We start from the raw sequence: 23,608 nt of genomic DNA, 5'->3' as shown, positions 1-23,608 counted from the left end.
GTCTTGGTGTGTAGAGTGTAGCGAATGGCTCCGCGAGGACGTCCTTCGCGAAAAGGATTGGATCGGCCGGATTTACCGGACGAAGAAGTAGTAGGCACATCCATTCTTGGAGTTGAAAGGCCGGTCTGATGTGGGCTCCAGCCTTCTCCATTATCATCGGAGGATGTCGAATTGTTTGTGGTCGAGGGCAAGGGACTAGGTGGATTGAAAGCTTCCCAGCCGCCCGGAGAAGATTGATACTCTCCCTGTTGTGAAGAATGCTGACGTTCGTACCACCCGCCTTGTGTGTGGGGATACGGCTGGTACTCGTAACCTTCTTGTTGATGATGTTGCTGATACTCGTACCTTCCTTGGTGATGGGAGTAATCAAAACCACTTTGGTGTTGAGGAGGTTGCGAAGACTCGGCAGCGGTCGGATCCAGGTGCTCACCGCTGTGTGCTTGAACTATGGGCTGACTTTTGATTGCTTCAATCTCCTCGCGGCGGGACTCAGGGTTGTATTTCGTGATGGCATACCAGCCTTGCGCAACGGAGGTGAGCGAAGATGCGATGTTATCCGCGGGTCTCCTGGTGTCGTTGATCACGATGGCTGTATGCCACTCTGCAAAGTGGTCGCTAAGAGCATTATTTACATCCTTCAAATCGCCACATAATATGCTGTGATCCCCAAACCTCAACGTGAACGGCTGCAGAGGCCTACGGATGTTGACGCGAACATTACCTTGTATGCCTACATGCCAGAGCTTCTTGCCTTCTATTGCTGTTCTTACCATATCGGCGTGCCCCTTTGGACACTTGATATATAGTGCCTTCCCGACAAAGCCTTGGTAAGCCAAACTACGCCGGTATGATGATGTTTGCGCGACAATAAGGTCCAAATTATTACTTTCCAATGCAAAATTTGCATCTGGACAATGAAATTTGTACCTCTTTCCAAAGCGACTATGGGAGTCCAACGTCGGCTGGTCGCCTTGATATTCTTCATGTTCCGGGTCGCGAGTCCAAGTCCTTGTAACCAGGACGTTGCTGCGGTTGGTAGTATCGTTGGGCACGGCTTCGGCGGTCCAAAGTGTAGGAAACCGATTAAGCGAAGCCACGACGTCTTCGATACGCTTGTACGATGAGAACAGAACGGTGGCTGTTTGCCAGTCTTTGATGTGCCCAGCGAGGGTCTCCTGGACTTCTTCCACGCTTTCAAGGGGATACGAACTTTCGCCAAATTTTGCTGTAAATTTCGCTGTGGGCATACCGAGACTGACTTTGTTGACAGCCCTTACGGCGGCTGTCCAGATTCCCGCATCTTCAATCGCTGCTCTGACCTGCTCAGCATAGCCTTCCCGACACAAAACGAAAGCTATGCCCCCGGCGTAGCCTGGGAAGAGTGGGCTTCGCCGATACGCTGTTGTTTGCTGGACAATTGCGGTCAAATCATCACTAGTCAAACAAAAATCGTCAATGGGACAGGCAAACTGGTAGAGTGCTTCTCCGGAAATAGAAATGCCCCTGCGTTTGCCTTTGCCTTGCCGCTTGTCCTTGTCTCGCCGCTTGTCCTCTTCTGGTTGCTTGCCCTTGTCTCCCGAAACGGGGTGGCGACGCGGTGAGGACCCCGATTCCATGCGCTTCTGAAGGCGAGGGACGGTCAGCGAGCTGCGTTTCTCAAGCTGCGAGTGCTGCACTGGACTCCTTTCCAAGGCCCCGCCAACGACTTCCTTTCGAGGAGGCGTCCCGCCGGTCTTGACGACAGACACTCCACGGCGATTCAGGCCCCAACCGCCATCGGACGATCCTCCTCCGCAGTAGTGCGGTTCCTCGCCGTGAGATGGTCCTCCATCGTGGGATGATCCACCGCCGTAATACGATCCTCCGCCGTGAGATGGACCCCCGCCACAGGCGGTTCTCTCCTCCACGTATTCCCTAGGGCAAGCTAGTAAGTCCCGGGTTTGCTCGAGGTCCAGGTTTTGCTCGGGGCTGGACGTCTGCGGGACGGGTATTGTCCAGTGCGGCGTACTTCCCGCTTTCCAGCTTGGTCCTTTCCAATTCTTGACAGCGCACACCACTTCTCCTTGAATAGAGTGAACAAGAGGTGCCCACTCTTTGGCTGTCCTCCGGAGCAGACCTCTCACCCGGGTGTCCCTCTCTGCCACTTCATGGGAGAATATAAAGCCATAGTCCCAGTCCTTCCCAGCTTTCTGAGCGAGGATTGTTCTCGTGTCATCCTGCATCCCAGCCGCGAACGTTCCTCCATCGTTGAGCTTGATCGTGTATTTTAGGCGGGGCGCCAGGATGGCCACTATGCCATTGTCGCGCCGAGGCTTACTTTTCACGACCCAGACTTTGAATTTGTCCAATGCCTTGACGACGGTCGGTGCATCGCGCTCTGCACAGAAGATGAACTGTCCGCGCTGGCCGTAATATTCCTCACTGGTACGGTAGTTTCGCATCCCTTCGACAAGCGCTTCGATAGTTAAATATGGGTACCACTTCATCTTGCCCAGCACGGTTCTGGCGTGCAGAACGTACGGACTGCCAAATTCTGGCATGTTCTCGATAGCAGTATATTCCAGATGTTCGTCTTCTTGAGCAGGATCCGGTGCGTGTTTCTCAACATTCAGATCAAACTTTGTGGCTATTGCGTTGAGCTCCAAGTTGACCTTCCAAAACGTTCTATTTTTGATCCTCCTTTCGACTGTTGTTGGCTCGATATCCTTCTTCGCTATCGCGATTTTGACTTTTTCCCACTTGTCTCTTCCTTCGCGGAGCGCGGCAATGACCGCATCTATGGTTTCAAAAGAGCCATCAAAATGTTCAGAGCGTACCGTGAAGGGCTCGATGGGTTCGTTAAGATTGACGAACCACGTTCCTGGAACGGCGCCGGACCACACCCCTTTCTCTCTTATCGTGTCCCTGACTTGTATTGCGTCGCCCTGAGGACAGTCGACTCGGACGCGCCCGGCCTCAAGCAAGCCGGGGAAATCTTTGTGGTTTCGGTATGCGGTTGTTCGCGCTATGATGGCATCCAAGTCCTCGCTTTGCAAATTCAGATCTGTGATGGGGCATGTGAATCTGTAAGCGGCAGAGGGACCGGAACCTGGGTCGTCGGAGGAAGGTGCGGGCTGCTTGCGCTTTTCTCGTGAAGACCCCAGAGAGAGTTCCAAATCCATGCGCTTCTCGAGGGGCGGGGCGGACAGCGAGCTACGCTTGTCAAGTTGGGAGTGCTGCACTGAACTCCTTTCGAAGACCTCACCAACACTTTCCGTTCGAGGGGGCGTCTCGCCCGTTTTGAAGACGGACCCTTCACGGCGGTGCAGGTTTCCTCCGCCGTACGGTTGTCCTCCGCCTTGCGACGGTCCCCCACCGTAGGAAGATCCTCCGCCGCCGTAGTGTGTTCCTCCGCCGTAGTACGATTTTCCGCGATAGTACGGTCCTACCCCGCGGGACGGTCCAACACTATAGTACGTTTCTCCACCTTGGGATGGTCCTCCGCCATGGGATTGTCCTCCGCCATAGGGGAGCATTTCCTCCACGTATACCCGGGGGCAAGCTAATAGGTTCAGGAATTGCTCAGTGCTTGACGTCTGCGGGCCAGGTCTTTTCCAGTGCGGCTTGAGTCCCGCTTTCCAGCTAGGTCCTTGCGAGTTCTTGACCGCGCACACCTCTTCACCGCCAATGGAGTGGGCAAGAGTTGTCCAGGTCTTGGGTATCCTCTTCCGCAGACCTTTCACTCGCTCAACCCTCAGGGGGCCTTCATGGTAGAAAATGAAGCCATAGTCCCAGTCGTTCCCACTTTGCTCTCTGAGGATTGTAGCCGAATCATCCTGTGCCGCAGACACAAACGACGCTCCAGTGTTAAGCTTGATTGTGTATTTTTGGCGGGGTTCCAAGAACACGGAGACCATGTTATCGCGGCTGTCAGATATACTGCGCACGGACCAGAGCGCCTGCAGATTCAATGCCAAAACGACATGCCGTGCATCGCGCTCCCCACAGACGATGAATTGTCCGGACTGGCCAAAGTACTCCGCACTGCTGCGATAAATTTGCAAACCTTTGGCAAGCTCTTCCATTGTAGAATATGAGGACCGCATCACGTGGCCCTGCAGAGTCGTGGTGTGCAGAACGGCCCGACCAGAAAGGGCAGGAAGAGCTAGGTGTTCGGGTTTGCGTCGCTTGAAAGAGGACGTGCCACTTGTGAGAGTTCTTGAATTTTTACTAGTCAGCTGCTCGCCCCAGCCGCTTGGTCGAGAGTTGGTATGAACCTGGGAAGGGAAGCCAGACTGGTAGTGCTGGCGCCAGCCGCCAGGCGCAGATGACAAGTGCCGAGTTTCTGGCAAAGCTCTGGCGGTAGTCGGACCCGGATGTTTGTCTTCTTGAGCAGGATCCGGCGCGGGTCGATTCTCGACGTGGACATCCTCTTTGGTTTTCAAATTGTTGACCTTTCTGGAGACCGCCAAACCCAGAGATCTTTCGATCTTCCTTGCAACACCCTCCGCGCTCGCGTCACTCGTTATCATGATCTTGGCCTCTTGCCACAGTCTTGGCTCTTTGTCGAGCGCAGCAACGACCTTTTCGATGGTCTTGAAAGAAGCATTCAAATGTTTCGAGCGTATCGTGAAAGGCTCCTCGGTTTCGTAAAGGCTGACTTTATATTTGCTCGGCTTGGTGGCTTTCCAGACCCCTTTCTCGTTTATCCTGTCCATGACTTCTTTTGCATCGCCCTGAGGACACTCGACGCGGACAAACCCACGCCGAACCAAGCCGGGGAAGTTTTCGTGTTGTCGGTATGCGGTTGTTTGCGTTATGATTTCCTCCAAGTTGCTACTTCTCAGATTCAGATCTCCCAAGTAGCAAATGAATACGTAGTCTCTAGGGGTGGCAGCGGGACTGGGGCCTGGGTCGTCGGAGGATTGTGCTGGCTGCTTGCCCGTTTCTCTCAACTGGGTGGAGCGATGCGGAGAGAATCCCGGAAAGGACCCAAACTCCATGCGCTTCTCGAGGGGTGGGGCGGACAGCGAGCTGCGTTTCTCAAGCTGCGGGTGCTGCACTGGACTCCTTTCCAAGGCCTCGCCAACATCTTGCGTTCTGGGAGAAGGTGTCTCGCCGATCTTGACGACAGGTGCTTCACGGCGTTGCAGACTCCCTCCGCCGTACGGCTGTCCTCCGCCAAATGAGGATCCGCCACCGTAGGGTGGTCCTCCGCCGCCGTGGGACGATCCGCCGCCGTAGTACGCCCCCTCGCCGTGGAATGGTCCTCCGCCGTAGGAAGGTCCTCCTCCGTGGGATGGTCCTCCACCCTGGGACGGTCCCCCGCCGTGGGATGGTCCTCCGTCGTGGAATGGCCCCTCGCTGTAGGAGAGCACCTCATCCTTGTATTCACCGGGGCAAGCCAACAGGTCCAGGACTCGCTCTGTGCTTGACGTCTGCGGGCCGAATGTTGCCCAGTGTGGCCTACGTCCCGCGTCCCAGCCAGGTCCTCTGTAATTCTTGATAGCGCACACCTCTTCAGTCCCAATGAAGTGGGAAAGGGGTTTCCAAATCTTGCCTATCTTCGCTAGCAGACCTTGTACCCGTTGAGCCCTGACGAGTTCTTCATGATTAAAAATGAAGCCATAGTCCCAGTCGCTTGGAATGTCCTCTTTCAGGATCTTGCTCGCATCGTTCAGCCCTGAAAATTCGAACGATATTCCAGTGTTTAGCTTGATTGTGTATTTTCGGCGGGGTTGCAAGCTGATGGAGACCATGCTCTCGCAGCTGCCAGCTTCTTCTGTTACAAACCAGACCTTGAGTTTGCCTAAACTTTTCATGACCTTCGATGCATCGCACTTTGCACAGACGACTGATAGCCCTGGCTGGCCGAAGTACTCCTTACTGGTACGATAATCCTTCACACCTTGGACGAGCGCTTTAACAGTAAAATATGGGTACCGCATCGCCTCGCCCTGCAGGGTTGTGGTGTGTAGAGCGTACGGACTGTCAATGTCTGGCAAAGTCTCTGTAGAGGTCGGGCCCGGATCTTCGTCTGCTTGAGCAAAAACCGGTGCGAGCTGTTTCTTAACAAGGACATCATGTCTCTTGCTCAAAGTGTTCAATTTGAGTTCCGTCGTCCAGCCCGTTCTCTTACGGATGTAAGCTGCAGTATTCTCCGGTTGAGTATCGCCCGTCATGATGACTCTGACTTCTTGCCACTGGAATGGGTATCTGCGGAGCGCTTCAATGACCTTGTCGATCCCTGGAAAAGAAGCATCCCAATGCTCTGAGCGTATCGTGTAAGGTATTATGGGCCTGCCGAGGCTTACGACAGTGATTTTCCTTTCAAACATGGCGGCGTTCCACACCATTTCACCTCTTATTCGGTCCCTGACTATTTCGGCGTCGCCCTGAGGACAGTCGACTCGGACGCGCCCGGCCTCAAGCAAGCCGGGAAAGTCTTTGTGGTTTCGGTATGCGGTTGTTCGCGCTATGATGTCATCCAAGTCCTCGCTTTGCAAATTCAGATCTGTGATGGGGCATGTGAATGTATAAGCGGTCGGGGGCCTGGAATCTGGATCGTCGGAGGAAGGCGCCGGCTGCTTGCCCCTTTCTCTGAAGTGAGGAGAGCGGCGCGAAGACCCCAGAGAGAGCTCCAAATCCATGCGCTTCTCCAGTCGGGGAGCGGATGTCGAGCTGAGTTTGTTAGGTTGGGAGTGCTGCACTGGACTCCGTGCCGAGGCCTCGCCCACAACATCCGTTCTGGGAGAAGGCAACTCGCCGATCTCGTCGAAAGGTGCTCCACGGCGTTGCAGACCCCCTCCGCCGTACGGCTGTCCTCCGCCAAATGAGGTTCCACCACCGTAGGGTGGTCCTCCGCCGCCGTAGTACGGCCCCTCGCCCTGTGATGGTCCTCCTCCACCGTGGGACGATCCGCTGCCGTAGTACGGTCCCCCGCCGTGCGATGGTCCCCCGCCGTGCGATGGTCCTCCGCCGTGCGATGGTCCTTCATCGTGCGATGGTCCTCCACCATGGGACGGTCCCCCGCCGTGAGACAGTCCTCCTCCGTAGGGAAGTGACAAGGTAGGGTGTCTTTCCAGATACTTCCGAGGACAAGCAGATCGTATGCGCTCCTTCTCTCTGCTTGCGGGTGGCAGACCGTCTACGTTCCAGTATGGACACTCGCTCCCGACCCAGGCAGGTCCATGAAGGTTTTGGACAGCGCACACCATTTCATCACCAATGAAATAGGCAAGAGGCTTCCAATAGTTGGAAGTTCTTCGTACCAGAGCGTCCACTTGGGCGAAGTCTTTTCCTGCCTCATGGCAGTAGATGAAGCCGTAGTCCCAGCCGTGCACACTATCATCTCTAAGGAACTTGTTCGCCTTGTCTTGTGAACCAACCGCAAACGTCACTCCGTTGTTGAGCTTGACCGTAAATTTCTTCTGCGGACCCTCGAGGAAAAGTCTGCTGCCATCGGCTTCAGGTTTTATCTTCCAGACGTCGTGCTTGAGCTCTTTCAAGCTTTCCGCAACAGTGTTCGCATCCTTCTTTACACAAACAATCACCTGCCCGCGCTGGCCGAAATACTCGGCACTGATACGATACTTTTCCAGACCGGTGACGAGCTCTTGGAAGCTTTCAAAACGGTACTGCATCACCTTGCCCTGCACGGTTGCGGCTAGCAGAGTGTACGGAGCGGGGGGACGGGCAGGGCGTCCTAGGCGTTCGGGATTGCGACGAGGCGTGCCAGGCAACAGCGCACTTGTGGGAGTCCTTGGAGTACTTGAAGTGGGGTGGTCAGTCTGCTGCTCGCCCCACCACCCGCTCGATGAAGAGACGGTGGGAGCCCTGGAGGAGGATCCAGACGGAAAGTAGCCCTCCCAGCCCCCGCCAGACGGGGATGAGAATCCTTCAATAGTTGGCAACGGTGCGAAAGTGGTCGGACCGGGTTGCGCGACTCTCTGGGTACGAACCGGTGCGCGTCGTTTACGAACAATTACATCATTGGTTCTTCCTGCGGGGTTGAGGCGGAGTGAGGTCTCCCAAGCCGTTCGATGTGCGATCGTTCCTGCAACAGTCTGCGGGATCTTTGAACCGGTCATCACGATCCTGGCTTCTTTCCACATGTTTGACTGTTGGTCTAGTGCGTCAATGACTTGCTCGATCTTCCCATAAGAACCCCAAAGCTGTTCGGTGTGTATCGTGAACGAGTGTACCGGTTGGAGAAGGTTGACGACTTTCTTTCCCCTGACGCTGGCGTTCCAGACCTTTGCTTCTAGTATCTTCTCCTTGACTTGTGCTGCGTCCTCCTGAGGACAGTAGATTCGCACAGACTCTTTCGGAGCCCAGCTGGGGAAGAACTCGTGCTTTCGGTACGCGATAGTCTGCACCATGATGGCAATCAAGTCGTCACTAATGAGCGTCAGGTCTCTGATGGGGCAAACGAATGTGTACTTTTCGGTATCGGTAGGGCTATATTTCGCGCTGTCCCAGTAGATATCAGGCTGCTTGCCCTTGTCTTTAGGACTTAATCGGGGGGAGCGGCGGGGAGACGCTGGAGAAAATCCGCCCTCGTCTGGCTGCTTGCCTGTGTCTCTGAGACGGGGGGAGCGACGTGGCGAGAAGCCCGGAAAGGAGCCCGAATCCATGCGTTTCTCGAGGCGAGAGGCCGACGTCAAGCTGCGCTTGCTGTATTCAGAGTGCTGCTCCGAGCTCTGTGGGGACGAGCTGCCGCCGCCGTCAAGAGGGCGAGGAAGTGGACTGCTGCTGAGCTTGTATACATGCGCTGTAGGGTGCTGCGGGGGCCCTTGGACACCCCCAATGGCCTGATAGTAGGGCCTCCACGTGAGTCGTTTCGCCAAGTCTGCAGCATCGGTGTCTTCGGAGCTGAAGACGTAGAGATCATTCCAAGAAGACCAGTTGTCAGACTCGATGTGTTTGATGATTTCTTCCACAGACTTGAACGGAAGAATCGCTGTTGTCTCGCAACTGCCCCCGTTGAAGCTCACGTACCTGACCGTAAAAGGTTTCACAGGTGAGGCAAGAACGACTTGGTTTCCAACATGCTGGACATTCCAGATTCCCCTTTCTCGCAACGCCTCAGATACGTCGGATGCACCTTCGCCCAAACACTCAATATACTGTCCAGGCTGCCCATAGTAATGTGTACTCAATCGGTATGCTTCCGTGTACGCTATGAGCTTGTCCCTTTTGTTAAATCCAATTTTCTTCCCGTTGTCGAAGAAGGTGTAGGGCGCTTTTCCAGAATTGACGGACCTTCCAAGCATACGTGGCGCCGGTGCCTTGCCCCTGTCAGCGTGTGAAGCTTGTCGGAAGGAGGAGCCTGATTCCATGCGCTTCTCGAGGCGGGGGCGCTTATCGAGGCGGGGGGCGAACGTAGAGCTGTGCTTGTCAGAATGAGAGTGTTGCACTGGGGCCTCGCCGACCCCTTCCACCTGAGGAGGAGGAGGCGTGGTATTGATCTTTGTGATATGCACAACGTCGGGTCCAAAGCCTGCAAGTTTTTCAAGCTTGGCGGTATAGTAGGGATGGCTTGTGAGCTGTTTCGCAGCAGCTTCGAGATCGATAGTTGTAGAGCTTAAGACGTAGACATCTTCGCAATCTCCCCAGTTGCCAAAGGAGGAGATGTGTTTTTGTATCTCTTCGACGCTCTCGAAAGCCATGTTCTTCTTTTCATCCGCGTACCTGACCATCAAAGGTCTCACAGGCTTGAGGATATTGACCCGGTTGTAGCCGTCCGCCTGGGCAAGCCAGACATTTGCCTGCTGCAAAGCTTTGGCTACCTGTTCTGCATCAGAGCCTGAACATACAATGTGCTGTCCATGCTGTCCGTAGTAAGCATTCATCAACCGATGGCTGTTTACGTACTGTACGAGCTGCGAAGATGTGTCGAAGTGACGTTCTTGACCGTGCCCGTAGAAGAAGGTGTACGGCGGCGTGTATGGCTGAAGCAGATGCAAGTATTGCTCCTTGTCCTCGTGCATGTACGGAGCCTGACTGGAAGAAGACCCGGCCTCCATCAGCTTCTCGAGGGGATCCGGCAACGCAGACTGCGGCAGAAGACGGACATCTGAGCCTGTTGCCTGTGATTCGCGCGTCCTGGACCCGCTCCCGAGGCTGCTTGCTGGGCTGGTGTGGGCTCTGATGAGACGTCTGACACTCTCTGCCGCGTCATTTTTGCCTTTGCGTCTCTTGCCTGCCTTTTGGGGCCCTTGGCTGGGGATGGGTGCCGCACAATGCCCCGCCGGAGAGAGCACACACTCTGGAGGCAGTCGGTAAAGCCGTCCCGCGATGCTGAACAAGCCGTCTTTGTACTGGACTTCTCGAAAGCCCTTCTCCAGCCTCGACTTCAGCTCTCCGATCTGACGGTCGTACTCCTCGTCGGAGAGGGAGCCGTGAGCGCACGCAATTGTGGCATGGTTCCACTCCACTGGACCGCTGTGGAGGAGCTTCGTCAGCTGCTGCATATGGTCTGCACCCTGGATGATTGAGTTGTATGTGATCGCAAACGGATGCTGCGGCCTTATGAGTTCGACGAATTCATCATTGGAGGCGTGGACCATCCATACACCGAAGTCGTTCAGCTGGTTCGCCACAGTGTGGGCATCTTTGGAGCTGCACACGATGTGTGGCTTCATGTTGTGTCGCCATCGACCCAAGAAGGCAGTCGTGGCCTTAGCGAGCTCTGCGAGATCACGACAGCCGGTGCTGGCGTCCTTCGAAATGTGTTCGAAAAAGGTGTACCGCCTTGTTGGCATATCTGGCCTGCCGGGGGGTGGTGTCGAGGAGGAAGAAGCCACGCCCTTGAGTTTCTCGAGGCGATGTTTTGGGCGCCCGCGAGGCTGCGACCATTGGTGGATCGGCGGAAAGCTGCCTTCTGTGTGCAGGCGACCACCAATGCGCAAAGGCGGGTGCGATTGGTAGTGGTGCACTAGGGGAGACACGGGCTTGTATGTCCAGGGCGGCGCATCTCCTGAAGAGATGGCCTGAGGCGTTTTAATCAAGACAACCGACTCGTCTCCTTCCCAATCTTTGATACGAGCTACCCACCCAGGGTGCTGGAGGTCTCTTACGGCAGATTCCTCATCATTTTGGTTGCAGTTGACGACTGCGATGATCCAAGGCGAATTGTACCGATCTTGCAGCGACTGTCTCAGCAGTTGAAGGCTGGGGCTGCTGTACATCATATGGAACTCTTGCGCCGACACAAACAGCCTCACGGTATAATTGTTTACAGGCAAGGAGAGATCGACGAGATTAACTGCCATCTTCTTGGCTCGCCAGATACCTTGAGAGTTGACTGCACTTACGACGTTAATGGCATTGTGGCGCCTACAATGAATCACGCCTCCCATTCCCTTTGCCCAAGTGTTGGCCCGGTACCGTACCAACGCAGCGAGAAGCAGTTGTAAATCTTCGTGATTTGAGGGAGTACCAGAGGTCGGCTCGAAACGATAAAGAGGAAGACGACGAGCCAGGCTGGGATGGCGTTGGGAAGAGAGAGCACGATGCATGCGTTTCTGGAGCTGCTCGTGGTCATCGGCCAGGCTGCTGACTCCGTCGATGCTGCTACCCTCGGCATCAGTCCAGTAGGCAGGAGAGGGCGACGAAATGGGGCTTGGCTCCAGGTCAAGGGGCTGGAAGGCATCGTCGCGCTCGGACGTCCACTCGATGCCAAGGGACTGCAACGTCTGCTGGTCCTCATTAATGTCTGGATCCGAGACACGGGCATGGGTCCAGAGGCCGAGGCCCGCATGGTCGTCGTCACCCGAAAGATGGTCAAAGAGGCCGCGAGTGACCTCGTGCTTGGAGTCCTGGGGCACCTGGCCCCAGGACTGGATCGTGGTGGATACCGTGCCCTCGGCTGCTTCGGTGCGGTCCTTGATAGAGGCGAGGTCAGGTTCGAATGAAAGAGAGGACGTGTCGCCGCCAGCAGAGACAGTCACTTCTTCGGCAGTGTCGAGGGTCAGGTTGCCGGCGTTGATGGAAGACGACGGCGAGGTGAGGTGAGCACCCGCGAGGGCGTCGACAAGGCTGTGGGGAGAAAGAGGCTCATCAGCAAGAGGAGACGCAAGAAGAAGTAGAGCCGTGCACAGCTCACCAGAGCACAGCGGCCAGCGCTGAGAAGTTCTTGAACGGGAGCATTTGTGAGAGATGGCTTTTGTTGTTGAGTGGTTGTTGGAAACACGTTTCGAGTCCACCTCTTTGCCTCTCCCTCAGAGTGGACTCACCTTCTTATAGACGACAGGGAGGAGGACTGCTTCGGGTGACTTTGGGCTGAATGATGCCTGGACGGGAGCAGGAAGCCCCTCTGTGGAGCACGGTCCGAGTGAGGGGACAGGATGGATACGCCTCGTCGCTATCTGCGGTCCGAATGGGAGCAGAATGCCCGCACAAGGTGGCCTCGGTCTCTGCAGTGGACACCAAAACACCCGTACAAGCAGAGATTGCCGAGTGCCAAATGCTTCTGCAGAGCGTGGTGTGCAGCCGCCCACGGGCAGGGAGGGCTTGAGCCGTGTTGACGACAACACACTCAGTGTTCTTGCACGCACTGTAAATAGTAAATGGCGCCCTTCGGTCCCGCGATGGCGTTGACGAGTTCCTGAGGGGGGCGCGACCCCCGGCCTGGACTGAGGCGATGCAAACGAGGCTGACAGGTGCGCACTGGAGAGCCTGTCGGTGATAGATAGTCGATAGATGTTTGGCACCTGCTGGGCCTGCCGCCATCGCACCTTCAGTCATGACCAGCAGGGGAGTGAGCAGAGGATCTGTTGCCGTGAGTGACAGAATGAGCTCAAGATGCGAAAGGGACAACAAAGACGAATGGACACTTGTGAGGCTGACGTAGAAGCACGGGCGGTGCCCCGGACCTCTACGCGCGCGCCCGGCCTGCAGAAACGCGTCAACAACGAGATTGGTTGCCCCGGGATGGCGGATTGCCTGCGTCGCTGCGCGCTGGGGGCAGCAGTGAGAATAGCAGGCGTCGCCTCTACTCTCGCGACCCGTCTCTAGAGATTTCCCGCGAGGCATTTTGATGATTTTGGCTTGACGGGCTGGGCGAGGAGAGGGCGACAGTGCTGTCCACAGCGCAGCTCGCTGCCCAGCGGCAAAAGCGGCGGGGTGTATTCCATCCAGGAGTAGCGAGTGGGAGAGGATAACGCGGGAGTGGATAACGCGGCTGGTGCCTGCGCTGACTCCTCGTGTCGGCCTGCACATGGGTTGGGAGTGAGTAACGCCCTGCATATATTTGCGTGCGCTCCCAATCGCACTCCCTTCTTGTGTGTGGCGCCCACCGACATGCTCCCGTCCTCCTCTGCCTCAACGGGAAGGGCATGGTGCTTCCTCGGCTCTTCGGCACATTGGCTCAGAAGAGCCGAGCTTGAGCCTTCTATTGCATTCACCCAATTTCTGTATACTTGTTTAAGTTGATTTCATGAGAACATCATTAAGAGAGAGGTTGCTTCCTCTCTCGGACACAAAACCAGTCTGTTCACTCTCGCAGGGCAGCCTGGTGCCGCTGCAGGTTTTGAAGGGGCAAACCTTGCGCTTGGAGGGCGTGCGCCGTCTCTGCGAGGTTGAGGCCGTAGTGCTGTGGCTGGAAACCCCTCTCTTTGATAATGGGCAGATACTTGCGCACGTCTGCGTCCTCGTCCTGGCTCTGTTCCATCGCCATTAGGTCGCACATGAGCCTCATGCGTTCACCCAACACGTCATGGCAGGGCTTCACGAGACTTCTGGGCAGCCTGGGTCGCGAGACCGGCCGCGAGGTCGGCCGCCTGCAGGCGTTGGAAAGCGGTTCCAGCTGCTTCAGGATCTTGCTCCTTTCGCTCTCCAGGTCAGTGCCTCCACCAGAGCGTGCCGAGGTAGAGGCGGAGGAAGGGGTTTGAATTCGATCCTGATGTCGAGGACGGCGGGTGATGAGCTTCGTCAAGACCCACAGAATAGTGTAGGTGACCAAGAGGGCGATGATGTGGGCCTCGTTGCTAGCAAACTTGCCAGGAGCTTTCTTTTCGTCTGCATTGTAATCGACGGGTTCGGAGTCGAAGTCGCCACAGATCAGGCTGGTGAAGACGGTGGCGGAGAGGTACAGGGCAATGTTGGGATGCACCATCTTGTGTTTAACGCAAGAGAAGAGAGGAGAGGAGGAAGGACAGCGCCCTTTTATCCACGTCAGGAGATTCACCAAAGACAACCAGTGCCAGTCTGCTCAGCTGCCGCCCCGACTTGGGGCTTACCGGCTCGGAGATTTCAGAAATGCAAAAGCAGGCAGTGCGAGCGAGTTATGAGCGACGCCCCATCTATGCGAGCCGCGTAGTTGACGGCCCAGCACGAGCGAAGGCTCACCCTCTCCCTCTCATATACAAGACTGGGACGACTGTCTCGGCTGGAATGGACCCACGCCCTGTGCTCGTACTCTCCAGGTCCCCAGCTGACTGATGATGAACGCAAGGGCATGGATCAACGGTGCAATTACTTACATCGCATCGGAGCTGGAGGCACACCAGCCTGCAACCATCAGTCAGGGCGGGCCATATCGACACAGGGACACAGACGCCCCCAGTCAAGGCGCACGCTCGCTCCGCCGAGCCGACTCAGGCACACGCAACCGCCCTCTGCATGACTAAGCAGCAACGGGCCACGTACTTCTCTAGCAAGCTCGTCCTGCGTTTAAATCGGCCCGTACTCTCCATCTAGTAGTAGTAGTGTAGTAGAGTAGTAGCGTCGGTTCTAAAGTGAACGCGCGCGCGAGTTTAGCCGTACGTGAGTGAACCTTCTTTTGTCCCGTTCCGTCGGTCTTGACACCTTCTTAGCGGGCCGGACCTTGAAACACGGCCAGACGGGGGCCTCTGTCAAATCTCACACCACGACACATAGCACGACGGAGACGACGGCGACGACGGCGACGACGACAGCAGCCGCCGCAAGCAGACATGTCGGGCCTCACAGACGATGACCTCGCCGTCATCACCAAGGGCATGCTCAGCTACAGCCGGCTCTCGGCCACGGGCGGCGCCCTCTTTTCCGCGACGCTGGGCCTGTTTATCGCCTATCTGCTGTTTTCGACGCGCGCCTCGCGGCGGTCGCCGCTCTTTGCCATCAACTGCCTCTCCTTCTTCTGCGTCGCCCTCTACTCGCTCATCAATCTCGTCAATGCGACGCTGCACATCCGCAACTTTCTCCTCGACAAGGACAACATCCAGCTCGCTGGCACGTCGACGTGAGTAGACAGGTCGCGTCGCACTCCTCCTTCCCTCGTAGCTCCTTGCTTCTCTTTTCCCCACTCTGGACTGACACCCGTTCCACCAGCGTCCTCGACTTTCTCTCGACCTTTTCGCCCCTCGTGTCGGACTCGACGCTGACATTCAAGCTCTCGGCCGTCTACCCGGCGTGGATGGGCTCTGGGTCTGGGCGGACGCGCAAGTGGGTGCTGGGCATCTACATTGCCCTCCTGATTCTCCGCATCGGGCCCTCGATTGCCATGATCTGGGTCGGCGTCCACTTCTACGTCGTCCGCGCCCACCGGGGCCTGAGCTACAGCGAGTACCTCGAGGGCGTCAACAACTACCCCGCCTGGATCCGCGAGTCGGACGTGGGCCTGCAGCTGCTCTCGTCGGTGTATGCGTCTGGTGAGTGGAGTCTGCTCGTGGATGGATGGACAAGAAGAGACGTCTGACCTCGATGTGCGGACAGGCCTGCTCCTCTACCGCGCCTACGTCTTCTCCCAGCGGCACACGGACCGCCGCTCGCAGGCGTGGCGCCACCTGCGCTTCTTCATCGAGTCGACGCTGATGAGCTTCGTGCCGCCGGTGCTGTGCCAGATCATGCTCATCACCACCATCCCCATCGGCACCGACACGGGGGCCACGGTGGTGACGTGGGCCATCTACTTTAACATTTTCTCTTCTCTCCTCTTCTCTGTCCTTGCCACTTCCTGGTCCACCATCCGCTCCCACGGCTCTGACCTCGCCGCCGCCGCCCTGGCTCCCAACCCTGCGGCGGTAGGACAGGGCACGTCGTCGTCGCATCTCTCACCGCAGCACAGCCCGGCCAAGACAAACTCGTCGCCGATCAACGATACCCTGCTCGGCTCTGTGCTGGGCGATGCCGGCTACCTGTACCAGGAACAGCAGCAGCAACGGCAGCACCCGTCGGCCTCACGCCCGGGCCAGAGCGAGTCAGAGGACATGGAGGTGGTTGTGACGATGCCCGAGTCGGAAAAGGAGGGCGACGGCGCCTTTGTCCGCAGAGGCAAGGGCCGCTGGCGATGAGGAAGCTGCTCCCCGTCGGCGTCAGTGCATGTATACCCTAGCAGTCTTTGTGAACAATCTTGTCGGGCGGCCAACCTCCATCGAACGAGTACAGACAGCCAAAGAGAGAACCGAGTACAAAAAGCCGTAGAGAGGGGCCTCTGTCGCGCAAATGGTAGGGCCAGGGCTGACGGCAGTGTGCGCCGTGCAGGCTTTCGTCTGACTTCTAGCCGTGTCGCGCGTCAGGGTTGTTGCATGAATTCTGTCAAGCCGTCGACCTGGGGGCGAATGCATGACACCAAGCCGCGTGGTACGCGCTCCTTTGCTGCCCGCCTCTTATGCCTCTTGGCTTCTCTCGCTCTCATCACCACTACTGATTGCAAGTAAGGCAGAATGACGGAGCAGCAACGAGAAATGAGCAAGCTTGACTCGCGCGCCTCCATCGACCAGCCCCCGCAAGGAAGGCCTCCATCATGCTGAGATGAGATGCTCTCGAAGAGCTGCCTCCGACTTGCTCGTCAGTCGTTGCGCCCTTCCTGCGAGACCGGAACCAAGGCACAGGTGCGCCGAGGTGCCAGCGTCGACGTCGCCTTGGACTACCTACCGGTAGTCGACCGACAGACACGTGTTCTTAGTCTAACTCCACTCAGTGAAAGAGCAACCGCTCGGGCCGCTCAAGTGGCCGGACCAATCTTTCCTATTCGGAGGGTTTTCATTTACGATGGCCCCGGCGGCACCTGCGCTGAGGCCAGTCTGTCCCTCCACCACCACCACCACACCATGGCGTCTTCGTCTGATCTCGTCCTCATCACCGGCGGCTCGTCGTTCATCGGCCTCCATGCGCTGCACCAGGCCCTGCAGCAGGGCTTCCGCGTCCGCACCACGATCCGCAACGAGGCCAAGCGCAGCCTGATCGAGGCCGCACTCAAGGACTACGACGCCTCGCTCGACTACACGGCCATCGAGTACGCCCATGCGGACCTGCTCAGCGATGCCGGCTGGGACGACGCGGCGCGCGGCGCACGCTACGTCCTCCACGTCGCCTCGCCCTTTCCTGCCGCACAGCCAAAGGACGAGATGGAGCTGATCCGGCCGGCACGCGAGGGCACCCTGCGCGTCCTGCGGGCGGCCAAGCGCACCGGCACATGCACGCGCGTCGTCGTGACGAGCTCCGTCGCCGCCGTCGCCTATGGCAACACACCCAGCGAGGCCGGCGTATTCACCGAGGCTGACTGGACCAACGTCGATGGGCCCCACGTGTCGGCGTACGTCAAGTCCAAGACGCTGGCCGAGCAGGCCGCCTGGGACTTTGTCAAGAGCGACGAGGGCAGCGGACTCGAGCTGGCGACGGTGAACCCCGTCGGCGTGTTTGGGCCCCCCATGCGGCCCGAGGACGGCTCGACGACGTGCGACATTGTCAAGGCGCTCCTCAAGGGCGAGATCCCCCTCGCGCCGCGCATCGGCTTTGGCATCGTCGATGTCCGCGACGTTGCCTCGCTCCTCCTGCTCGCCATGGTGCGGCCCGAGGCCAACGGCGAGCGCTACCTCGCCACGGCCGCGCCCCAGGCCATGTCGCTGCTCGAGTGCGGCGCCGCGCTGCGCTCGGGCCTGGGCCAGGCTGCGTCCCGGACGCCCACGCGGGAGCTCCCAGACTGGTTCGTCCGCTTCGGCGCCCGCTTCTCGGGCCAGCTCAAGGCAGCAGCCGACAACCTGGGCAAGCAGGGCGACGTGTCCAACGAAAAGGCACGTGCCCTCGGCTGGGCGCCCAAGACGCCCGAGGAGGCCCTCGTTGCGACGGGCCAGCGCTTCATCGACAAGGGCTTCTGCTAGTTAGAACTTCTTCTCTATTTGCATGTAGGGGGGAGTGACAAACTTCATGCTGCCTGACTTGGACCCTTGCTGCTGCGTTTCACCCTGTGCTGTCAATGCCAGAGACGTGCATGAACTGGAGTCCTCTCTCCTCGCACGGGCATGCGCGATGCTTCAGTGGCAGAGCTGGGAATCACATCAAATTGCACGGGACTATGCGAGACAGAGCACCCTGGCGCGTGGTGGAAGGAAAGCACCGACGCCAGATCACAGGTTGCGGCCGCGGTACCGCTTGGGCCACACGCCGCACTTGCCCGGCGCGAGGATGCCGTTGGGGTCGAGGGCGTCCTTGAGCGTGTCGTTGAGCTTGGCCAGTGCGCCGTTGTTGAAGTTGTACGTGCCTGCGACGTGGTCCATGAACTCGTTGTGCTGCGTGACGATCGAGCGGTCCGTCGCCAGTCAGCCGTTGTCTCACAAGAGAGGTCGCAGAGAGACTCGCGCGCGCGCGCGCGCACACACTCACCGTCCGGTACTCGCCCCAGCCCTTTGCGGCGGCCTCGTCGATGAGCTCGTGGATGCATGCGCGCATGCGGTCACGCTCCTCCTTGCTCTCGCGGTTGTAGACGAGGCAGTTGATGTTGTGCAGCTCGCGGAGGCCGACGATGAGCGTGTTCATAAAGTCAAAGCCGTACTTGCGCGCCTTTTCCTCGACGAGCTGCACCTGGGCCACGGCTGCCTCGCCCGTCACGGCCGAGATGGGCCTGTAGAAAGAGTCGCCTCTATCAGTGGCCTGCCTGGACCAGAAGAAGAAGAAAGAGGATCACCACGCACGAAAAGAAGTTGTGCGCCCCGTTCTCGCGCCAGCTGATCCAGTCGAGCTCGAGCAGGTTGGGGATGCCGGCCAGCGTCTTTGCGCGCGAGTGCAGAATCGACTCGGGCCCCACGTCCTTTTCAAAGAAGGACTTGGCCCTGCGAGATATACACCAGTCAGCAAACATTGCTGCGTCTGAGAATAAGAGAGAAAAGACCCACCCGGAAATCTGCTGGAAGGAGCCCCAGATGGCCTGCCAGATGCCCTGCCGGACGGGCTCAGGCCCATAGAGGGCGCCATAGAAGCCCCAGTAGCCGAGGTTGAGCTCCCTTGCAATCTTTTCAATCTCCTCCTCGCCCAGCGGCGCGCCCGTGTCGCTGCCCGTCCACTGGGCCTTGCTCTTGAGACAGGCGGCGTCGAGGAGCACGTGGCGCACCGTGGGTGCATTCTGGATGACCATGCGCACGCGCAGCTGGCCGATGATGTCCATCATTGGGCCCAGGTCCTCCTTGCGGGGCACAGTGATCAGGAAAGGCTCGTATCCGCCCGGGTTGGGCATCAGCCAGATGCCCATCTTGGTCACGATGCCCAGGTTCGACTGGGAAAAGATGCCGTCTGTATGCGTGGTCAGCTCCAGCCAGAGCAAATGAGAGAGGCAGAGGCAGGGGCAGGAACACACACCGTGATAGGGGCCAAAGCCGTACGGGAAGCACTGCCAGGTGTCGTTGTCCGGCAGGGCGCCCATGCCCGTGCGGACGAGCTCGCCGTTGGGCAGCACCACCTCGAGCCCCGAGCGGAACATCCAGTGGTCGCCGTAGGGCGTGTAGCCGGCGCCGCGGTCGCACGCGTTGCCCACGACGGAGCCCCAGCCAATGTCGGGGCAGTCGACCCAGAGGTTGCTGCCCGTCTTTTGCAGGTGCTCGTAGAGCTCAAAGTACGAGACGCCCGGCTCGAGGAGCGCATAGGCGCTCTTTTCGTTGATCTCCAGGATCTTGTTCATCCGCTTCAGGTCCAGGATGGCCGTCCCGCGCAGCCGCGGGCTCGAGCCGCCGTAGCCGAGGTTGCGGCCGATGGAGACGGTGTGCTGTGTGTGTTCGTGGCCCTGGTGTCAGCTCTCTGAAAACTACAAACACGTGGGGTTCTCCCTCTGCTCACCAGCGGCTGGCCGTGCTTGTTGGCGGCCCGGACAATCGCCTGGACCTCCTCGACGCTGGCCGGCTGGATGGCGGCGCTGGCCATGTACTTGTCCAGCTCGTCGATGGGGAAGAAGTCGTGGAAGCGGGGCTGGTGGAGGTAGTCGCCCCGCTCGTGGTCCTCGATGCTGGCGCTGAGGTTGACATGGACGTTGTCGGCGCCCACGGCCTGCTTTGCCTCGTCGATAAAGGCCTCAAAGGCCTCGGCAGTGACGTCGGGCGCGAGCACGTAGCGCGCCGCGTTCTTTGCGACGCCGGCCTTGTTGCCGACCATGGCCTTGAAGGCGCCCTCGTGGGCGCCATTGCCGGCCACCGTCGTGGCGAGCCGGTGCGACGTCGTGCCCTCGCCGCCAAGAGTCGTCGCAGTGGGTGCGGGAGCCATAGTTGATGAGGTCTACAGGTGTTCCCTACCGGTGGGAAAGGGATCGTGCGTGCCCTTTTAAGCTGTCCGACATCTTCTTTCTTACCCCACAAATCTCTCTCTCTCTCTCTCTTCATCTGGCTAACCCTAAATCTCGACTTCGCACGAAAAGGGACCGAGGGACAAAAATCAGGGCTTGTCTCGTGCGAGACACGCGTCGGAAAGGGCGGCAATTCAGATCAGGCGGCGAAGCGCACAAGCTCCGTGGCTCGCCAGCCTGCGTCGGCCGGGAGGATGCTGCGGGGCGCATCTCTGGCTAGTCGCTGCTCGTCCCGGTGTCCGAGGGGGAACTTTGAGTAGAGTAGAGGATGGATGACATGAAGCATTTCAGGAGGAGAAGGCAGGTCTTGCGTCGACAGTATTTACACAGAGGAATGGATGCAGTGGCCCAAGAGAAGAAGGCGATGGGAAACAGGCTCGTGCTCGGCCCCTACCGGCAGCAAGGCGCGGAAGCGGGCGCGGGAGCAGAAGCCGACACCTCGTGGAGCACGGACCGGTTGATGGCCTGCATCGAGACGGGCACGTCCATGGCCGGGTTCCGCTCAAAGAAGTCGGCCGGCTTCAGGCTCAGCATCGTGTTCTCCACGGGCATGATGGGAAAGTCCTCGACGCGTGGGTTGTGCGTAAGGCCAAAGACGGCCCACACGACAATGTCCTCGTTGTCCGTCGAGGCCCTGTTCTTGACCATGTCGCCGACGCCGCCGGCCTTGCCGTTGGACTGGTTGGTCCACTTGCCCGCAGCCCAGTAGTCGCCGTCGCGATGCCGGGTGACCCAGACGTGGTGCTGCGCAAAGGCGGCGCGCTTGGCTGCCACTGAGTCGGGGTGTGCGAGAAGCAGCTGGGTGGCGGGTATGTGGAGCTTGAAGCCGACGTTGCGCTGGCTGACGCCGTTTGTCACCTTGGGATTCACAATCTTGAAGGTGCGGTTCTTGGTCGCGTCGAGGTCCGCAAATGCCTCGTGGGCCAGCTTTGTCTTTTCCACTACGTAGCCCGTGCCAAACGGATTCACGGCCTTGTCCTCTGCCGTGGCAAACGGCATCGCCTTTGACTCTTCGTAGATGAGCGTGTTTCCGTCGCCGTCGACGCGCGGGTGGATGCGCAGGCAGAAGATGTGCTGGTGGTTGGTGCCCAGGACACCAGGTGCGACGACGTTGCCGTACGGCGAGATCTTGCCGTCGTCGATGGCCGAGACAGAAAGAACGCCTGTGGCCCTCGTCTCAAAGTGGATGGCACCCGCCTGATCAAAGTACCACATGAAGATGTACTCTGGTGGAGGATACGCTCTGCGTCAGCCCACAGCCTCTCTCTCTCTCTCTCTCTCTCCGCGGACTAAGAAATCACACCCACCATAGTTGGCCACGGTGATGATCGTCTGCAGGACCAGCTGGCGGTTGCGCGTGACAAACGGCCGGTTGGTGCGGTAGTTTGTGTGTTTCATCCCGATGCCCATGTCCTGCTCATGGAGGCAGACGACGTTTTTCTGGCGGAGTATCTGGCCGTCCGAGAGGGCCACGTCGCCGTCAAAGTAGTGAATCCGGCCCAGGCAGTCGCAGCCGAGGTCCAGCGAGTTGGCCGTGACACCGGCGCCGGCGTCTCCCAGATCAAAGGCCTGCTTTCGGTGGAGCGGGGGGCGTGGATCGCCGTACGGCACCGTCATCTCCGACACGCTCAGGCGGTAGAACGTCGACCGGCCGTCGTAGCGCACGTCGTGGAGGACGAGGCCCTCGCGCCAGTTCCAGCTGATGCGCATCTGCCACTTTTGCCACTGGATCTCGCGGCCTCGGACGGTGAATGACGCACCGTCGGGCTGCTCCACCACCAGCGGCTTGAGGTCGCTTCTGGCCACGTAGCCCTCCTGCAGGTGCGGCATGTACTCGTTTGCCCGGTAGTGCGAGACGTCGAAGCGGTCCTTCCACGTGCGCTTCATGCCGTCGGCGTCGTCGCCGGTAAAGACCCAGTCGATCCGCACGATTTGGTCGAGAAGAATGTCGACGACGGGGACAAACGGGAGCGGGTACGCATAGTGGAACGAGTCGGGGTCCGAGCCCGCCCCGGGAGGGCGCAGGTACATGAGGAACTGCATGTACGTCGGCTCCTCGCCTTCGCTGTCGGCGCCGTAGATCCAGGGGTCGGCGCACACCTTTGTGTCGCGGGGCAGTCCGAGCTCTTCGAGGGCCGTCGCCACTTCGGGTGCCTCTAGGATCCGCTCCTCGTACTTTTCCAGCATCTTGATGTCCAGCGGTGCCTTGGCACCCGTCTCGGCCAGCAGGTGGTTCTCGAGCGTGCCGGTGGCAAAGACGTAGTCGCACATGTGGATCTCTGTCGTCTGTGGGATGATGAAGCACACCTCGGCCACGCGAGGCGGCTTGGCGATCGACTTGCCATCGAGCCAGGGCGCAAGAACGTCCTTGCTCGGCTCTTTGCGCTGCACGTACTTGAACCAGCAGGAGGGCCACTTCTCCTTGACGGCCCTGACGGTGGTCTCGTGCTCGTCGGGGGTCAGCTCATCGAGTGGGTGAAGAGAGGCATCGCCCTTCTTCGAGGTGCTAACCACCTCTGGCTTGTCGACTGTTGCTGTGGGAGCCATGTTGCTGCTGCTTTGTGCACTTTTCCCTTCCCTCGAGGTGAGGCCAAATGCAGACACACTTATATAGCTTCTGCGGGGGCTGATAAGTTTCCCCCGTCGCTTTGGCGAAACGTCTTGAATTGCGCGCATCTTCGCTTAGATTATCGACGCGACATTTTCGCAGCGCTCGGATCCTCGCATTGATACGATCGTTTAGCCGACGGCGGAACCGACTTCCACACACAGATTATCGTGCCGGCTGGGCAGGCTGCAACCATTCATCCTGCGCTTGGCTGTGCACCATGCCGACGACATCGACACGCCCCCGCAAATCTTTGCGACATCGGCCTTGACCTTATCACAAGAGAAATGCGAATTGTGCCACTCTCACTGAGTCTCATGCTAGATAGGGATTTGAGGCATTTTGCGGGCGAGGTGTGATGGCAACCCTCTGACAGAAAGCCCAGGCCCCTATGGCCCAAAGTCATGGCTAAACCTGGCCCCGGACCCTAAGATATCTCCTGATAACGATTTGACGGGCCTAGCCCTCTCGCAGGCAAAATTTCATCGGGC

The 23,608-nt window shown here is 58.5% G+C and overlaps 6 protein-coding genes across 6 annotated transcripts; 2 read left to right on the top strand and 4 right to left on the bottom strand.

Moving 5' to 3' along the window:
• Positions 1 to 6,078: 6,078 nt before the first annotated feature.
• Positions 6,079 to 8,744, bottom strand: FA10DRAFT_59776 (hypothetical protein). The gene is made up of 2 exons (XM_025525593.1): positions 6,294 to 8,744; positions 6,079 to 6,226 (listed from the first exon to the last, which is right to left on the bottom strand). Exons 1-2 carry the CDS (start codon positions 8,613 to 8,615, stop codon positions 6,158 to 6,160), a joined length of 2,391 nt encoding a protein of 796 aa, XP_025378288.1. The 5' UTR covers positions 8,616 to 8,744; the 3' UTR covers positions 6,079 to 6,157.
• A 4,727-nt stretch (positions 8,745 to 13,471) lies between these two features.
• Positions 13,472 to 14,162, bottom strand: FA10DRAFT_292064 (hypothetical protein). Its single transcript, XM_025524385.1, has one exon. The coding sequence runs from the start codon at positions 14,096 to 14,098 to the stop codon at positions 13,478 to 13,480; it is 621 nt and encodes a 206-aa protein (XP_025378287.1). The 5' UTR covers positions 14,099 to 14,162; the 3' UTR covers positions 13,472 to 13,477.
• Positions 14,163 to 14,918: 756 nt separating this feature from the next.
• On the top strand, positions 14,919 to 16,256 carry FA10DRAFT_284036 (hypothetical protein; the record flags this gene model as incomplete). Its single annotated transcript, XM_025523886.1, has 3 exons — positions 14,919 to 15,205; positions 15,295 to 15,614; positions 15,679 to 16,256. 3 exons carry the CDS (start codon positions 14,919 to 14,921, stop codon positions 16,254 to 16,256), a joined length of 1,185 nt encoding a protein of 394 aa, XP_025378286.1.
• A 676-nt stretch (positions 16,257 to 16,932) lies between these two features.
• Positions 16,933 to 18,456, top strand: FA10DRAFT_264979 (dihydroflavonol-4-reductase protein). The gene has a single exon (XM_025520868.1). It carries the CDS (start codon positions 17,016 to 17,018, stop codon positions 18,063 to 18,065), a length of 1,050 nt encoding a protein of 349 aa, XP_025378285.1. The 5' UTR covers positions 16,933 to 17,015; the 3' UTR covers positions 18,066 to 18,456.
• FA10DRAFT_264978 (FAD-linked oxidase-like protein) lies at positions 18,127 to 20,456 on the bottom strand. Its single transcript, XM_025520867.1, has 6 exons — positions 20,011 to 20,456; positions 19,537 to 19,939; positions 19,077 to 19,470; positions 18,876 to 19,013; positions 18,568 to 18,805; positions 18,127 to 18,473 (listed from the first exon to the last, which is right to left on the bottom strand). The coding sequence occupies exons 1-6, from the start codon at positions 20,428 to 20,430 to the stop codon at positions 18,312 to 18,314; spliced, it is 1,755 nt and encodes a 584-aa protein (XP_025378284.1). The 5' UTR covers positions 20,431 to 20,456; the 3' UTR covers positions 18,127 to 18,311.
• Positions 20,457 to 20,827: 371 nt separating this feature from the next.
• Positions 20,828 to 23,115, bottom strand: FA10DRAFT_238484 (hypothetical protein). Its single transcript, XM_025519141.1, has 2 exons — positions 21,817 to 23,115; positions 20,828 to 21,735 (listed from the first exon to the last, which is right to left on the bottom strand). The coding sequence occupies exons 1-2, from the start codon at positions 23,054 to 23,056 to the stop codon at positions 20,900 to 20,902; spliced, it is 2,076 nt and encodes a 691-aa protein (XP_025378283.1). The 5' UTR covers positions 23,057 to 23,115; the 3' UTR covers positions 20,828 to 20,899.
• Between the last annotated feature and the right edge of the window lie 493 nt (positions 23,116 to 23,608).

The sequence above is a fragment of the Acaromyces ingoldii genome (assembly GCF_003144295.1).
Source record: "Acaromyces ingoldii strain MCA 4198 unplaced genomic scaffold FA10scaffold_2, whole genome shotgun sequence".
NCBI classification, from domain to species: Eukaryota; Fungi; Basidiomycota; class Exobasidiomycetes; order Exobasidiales; family Cryptobasidiaceae; genus Acaromyces; species Acaromyces ingoldii.
The sequence above is the reverse complement of the archived record's forward strand: the minus strand, read 5'-3'. Positions and strand labels throughout refer to the sequence as shown.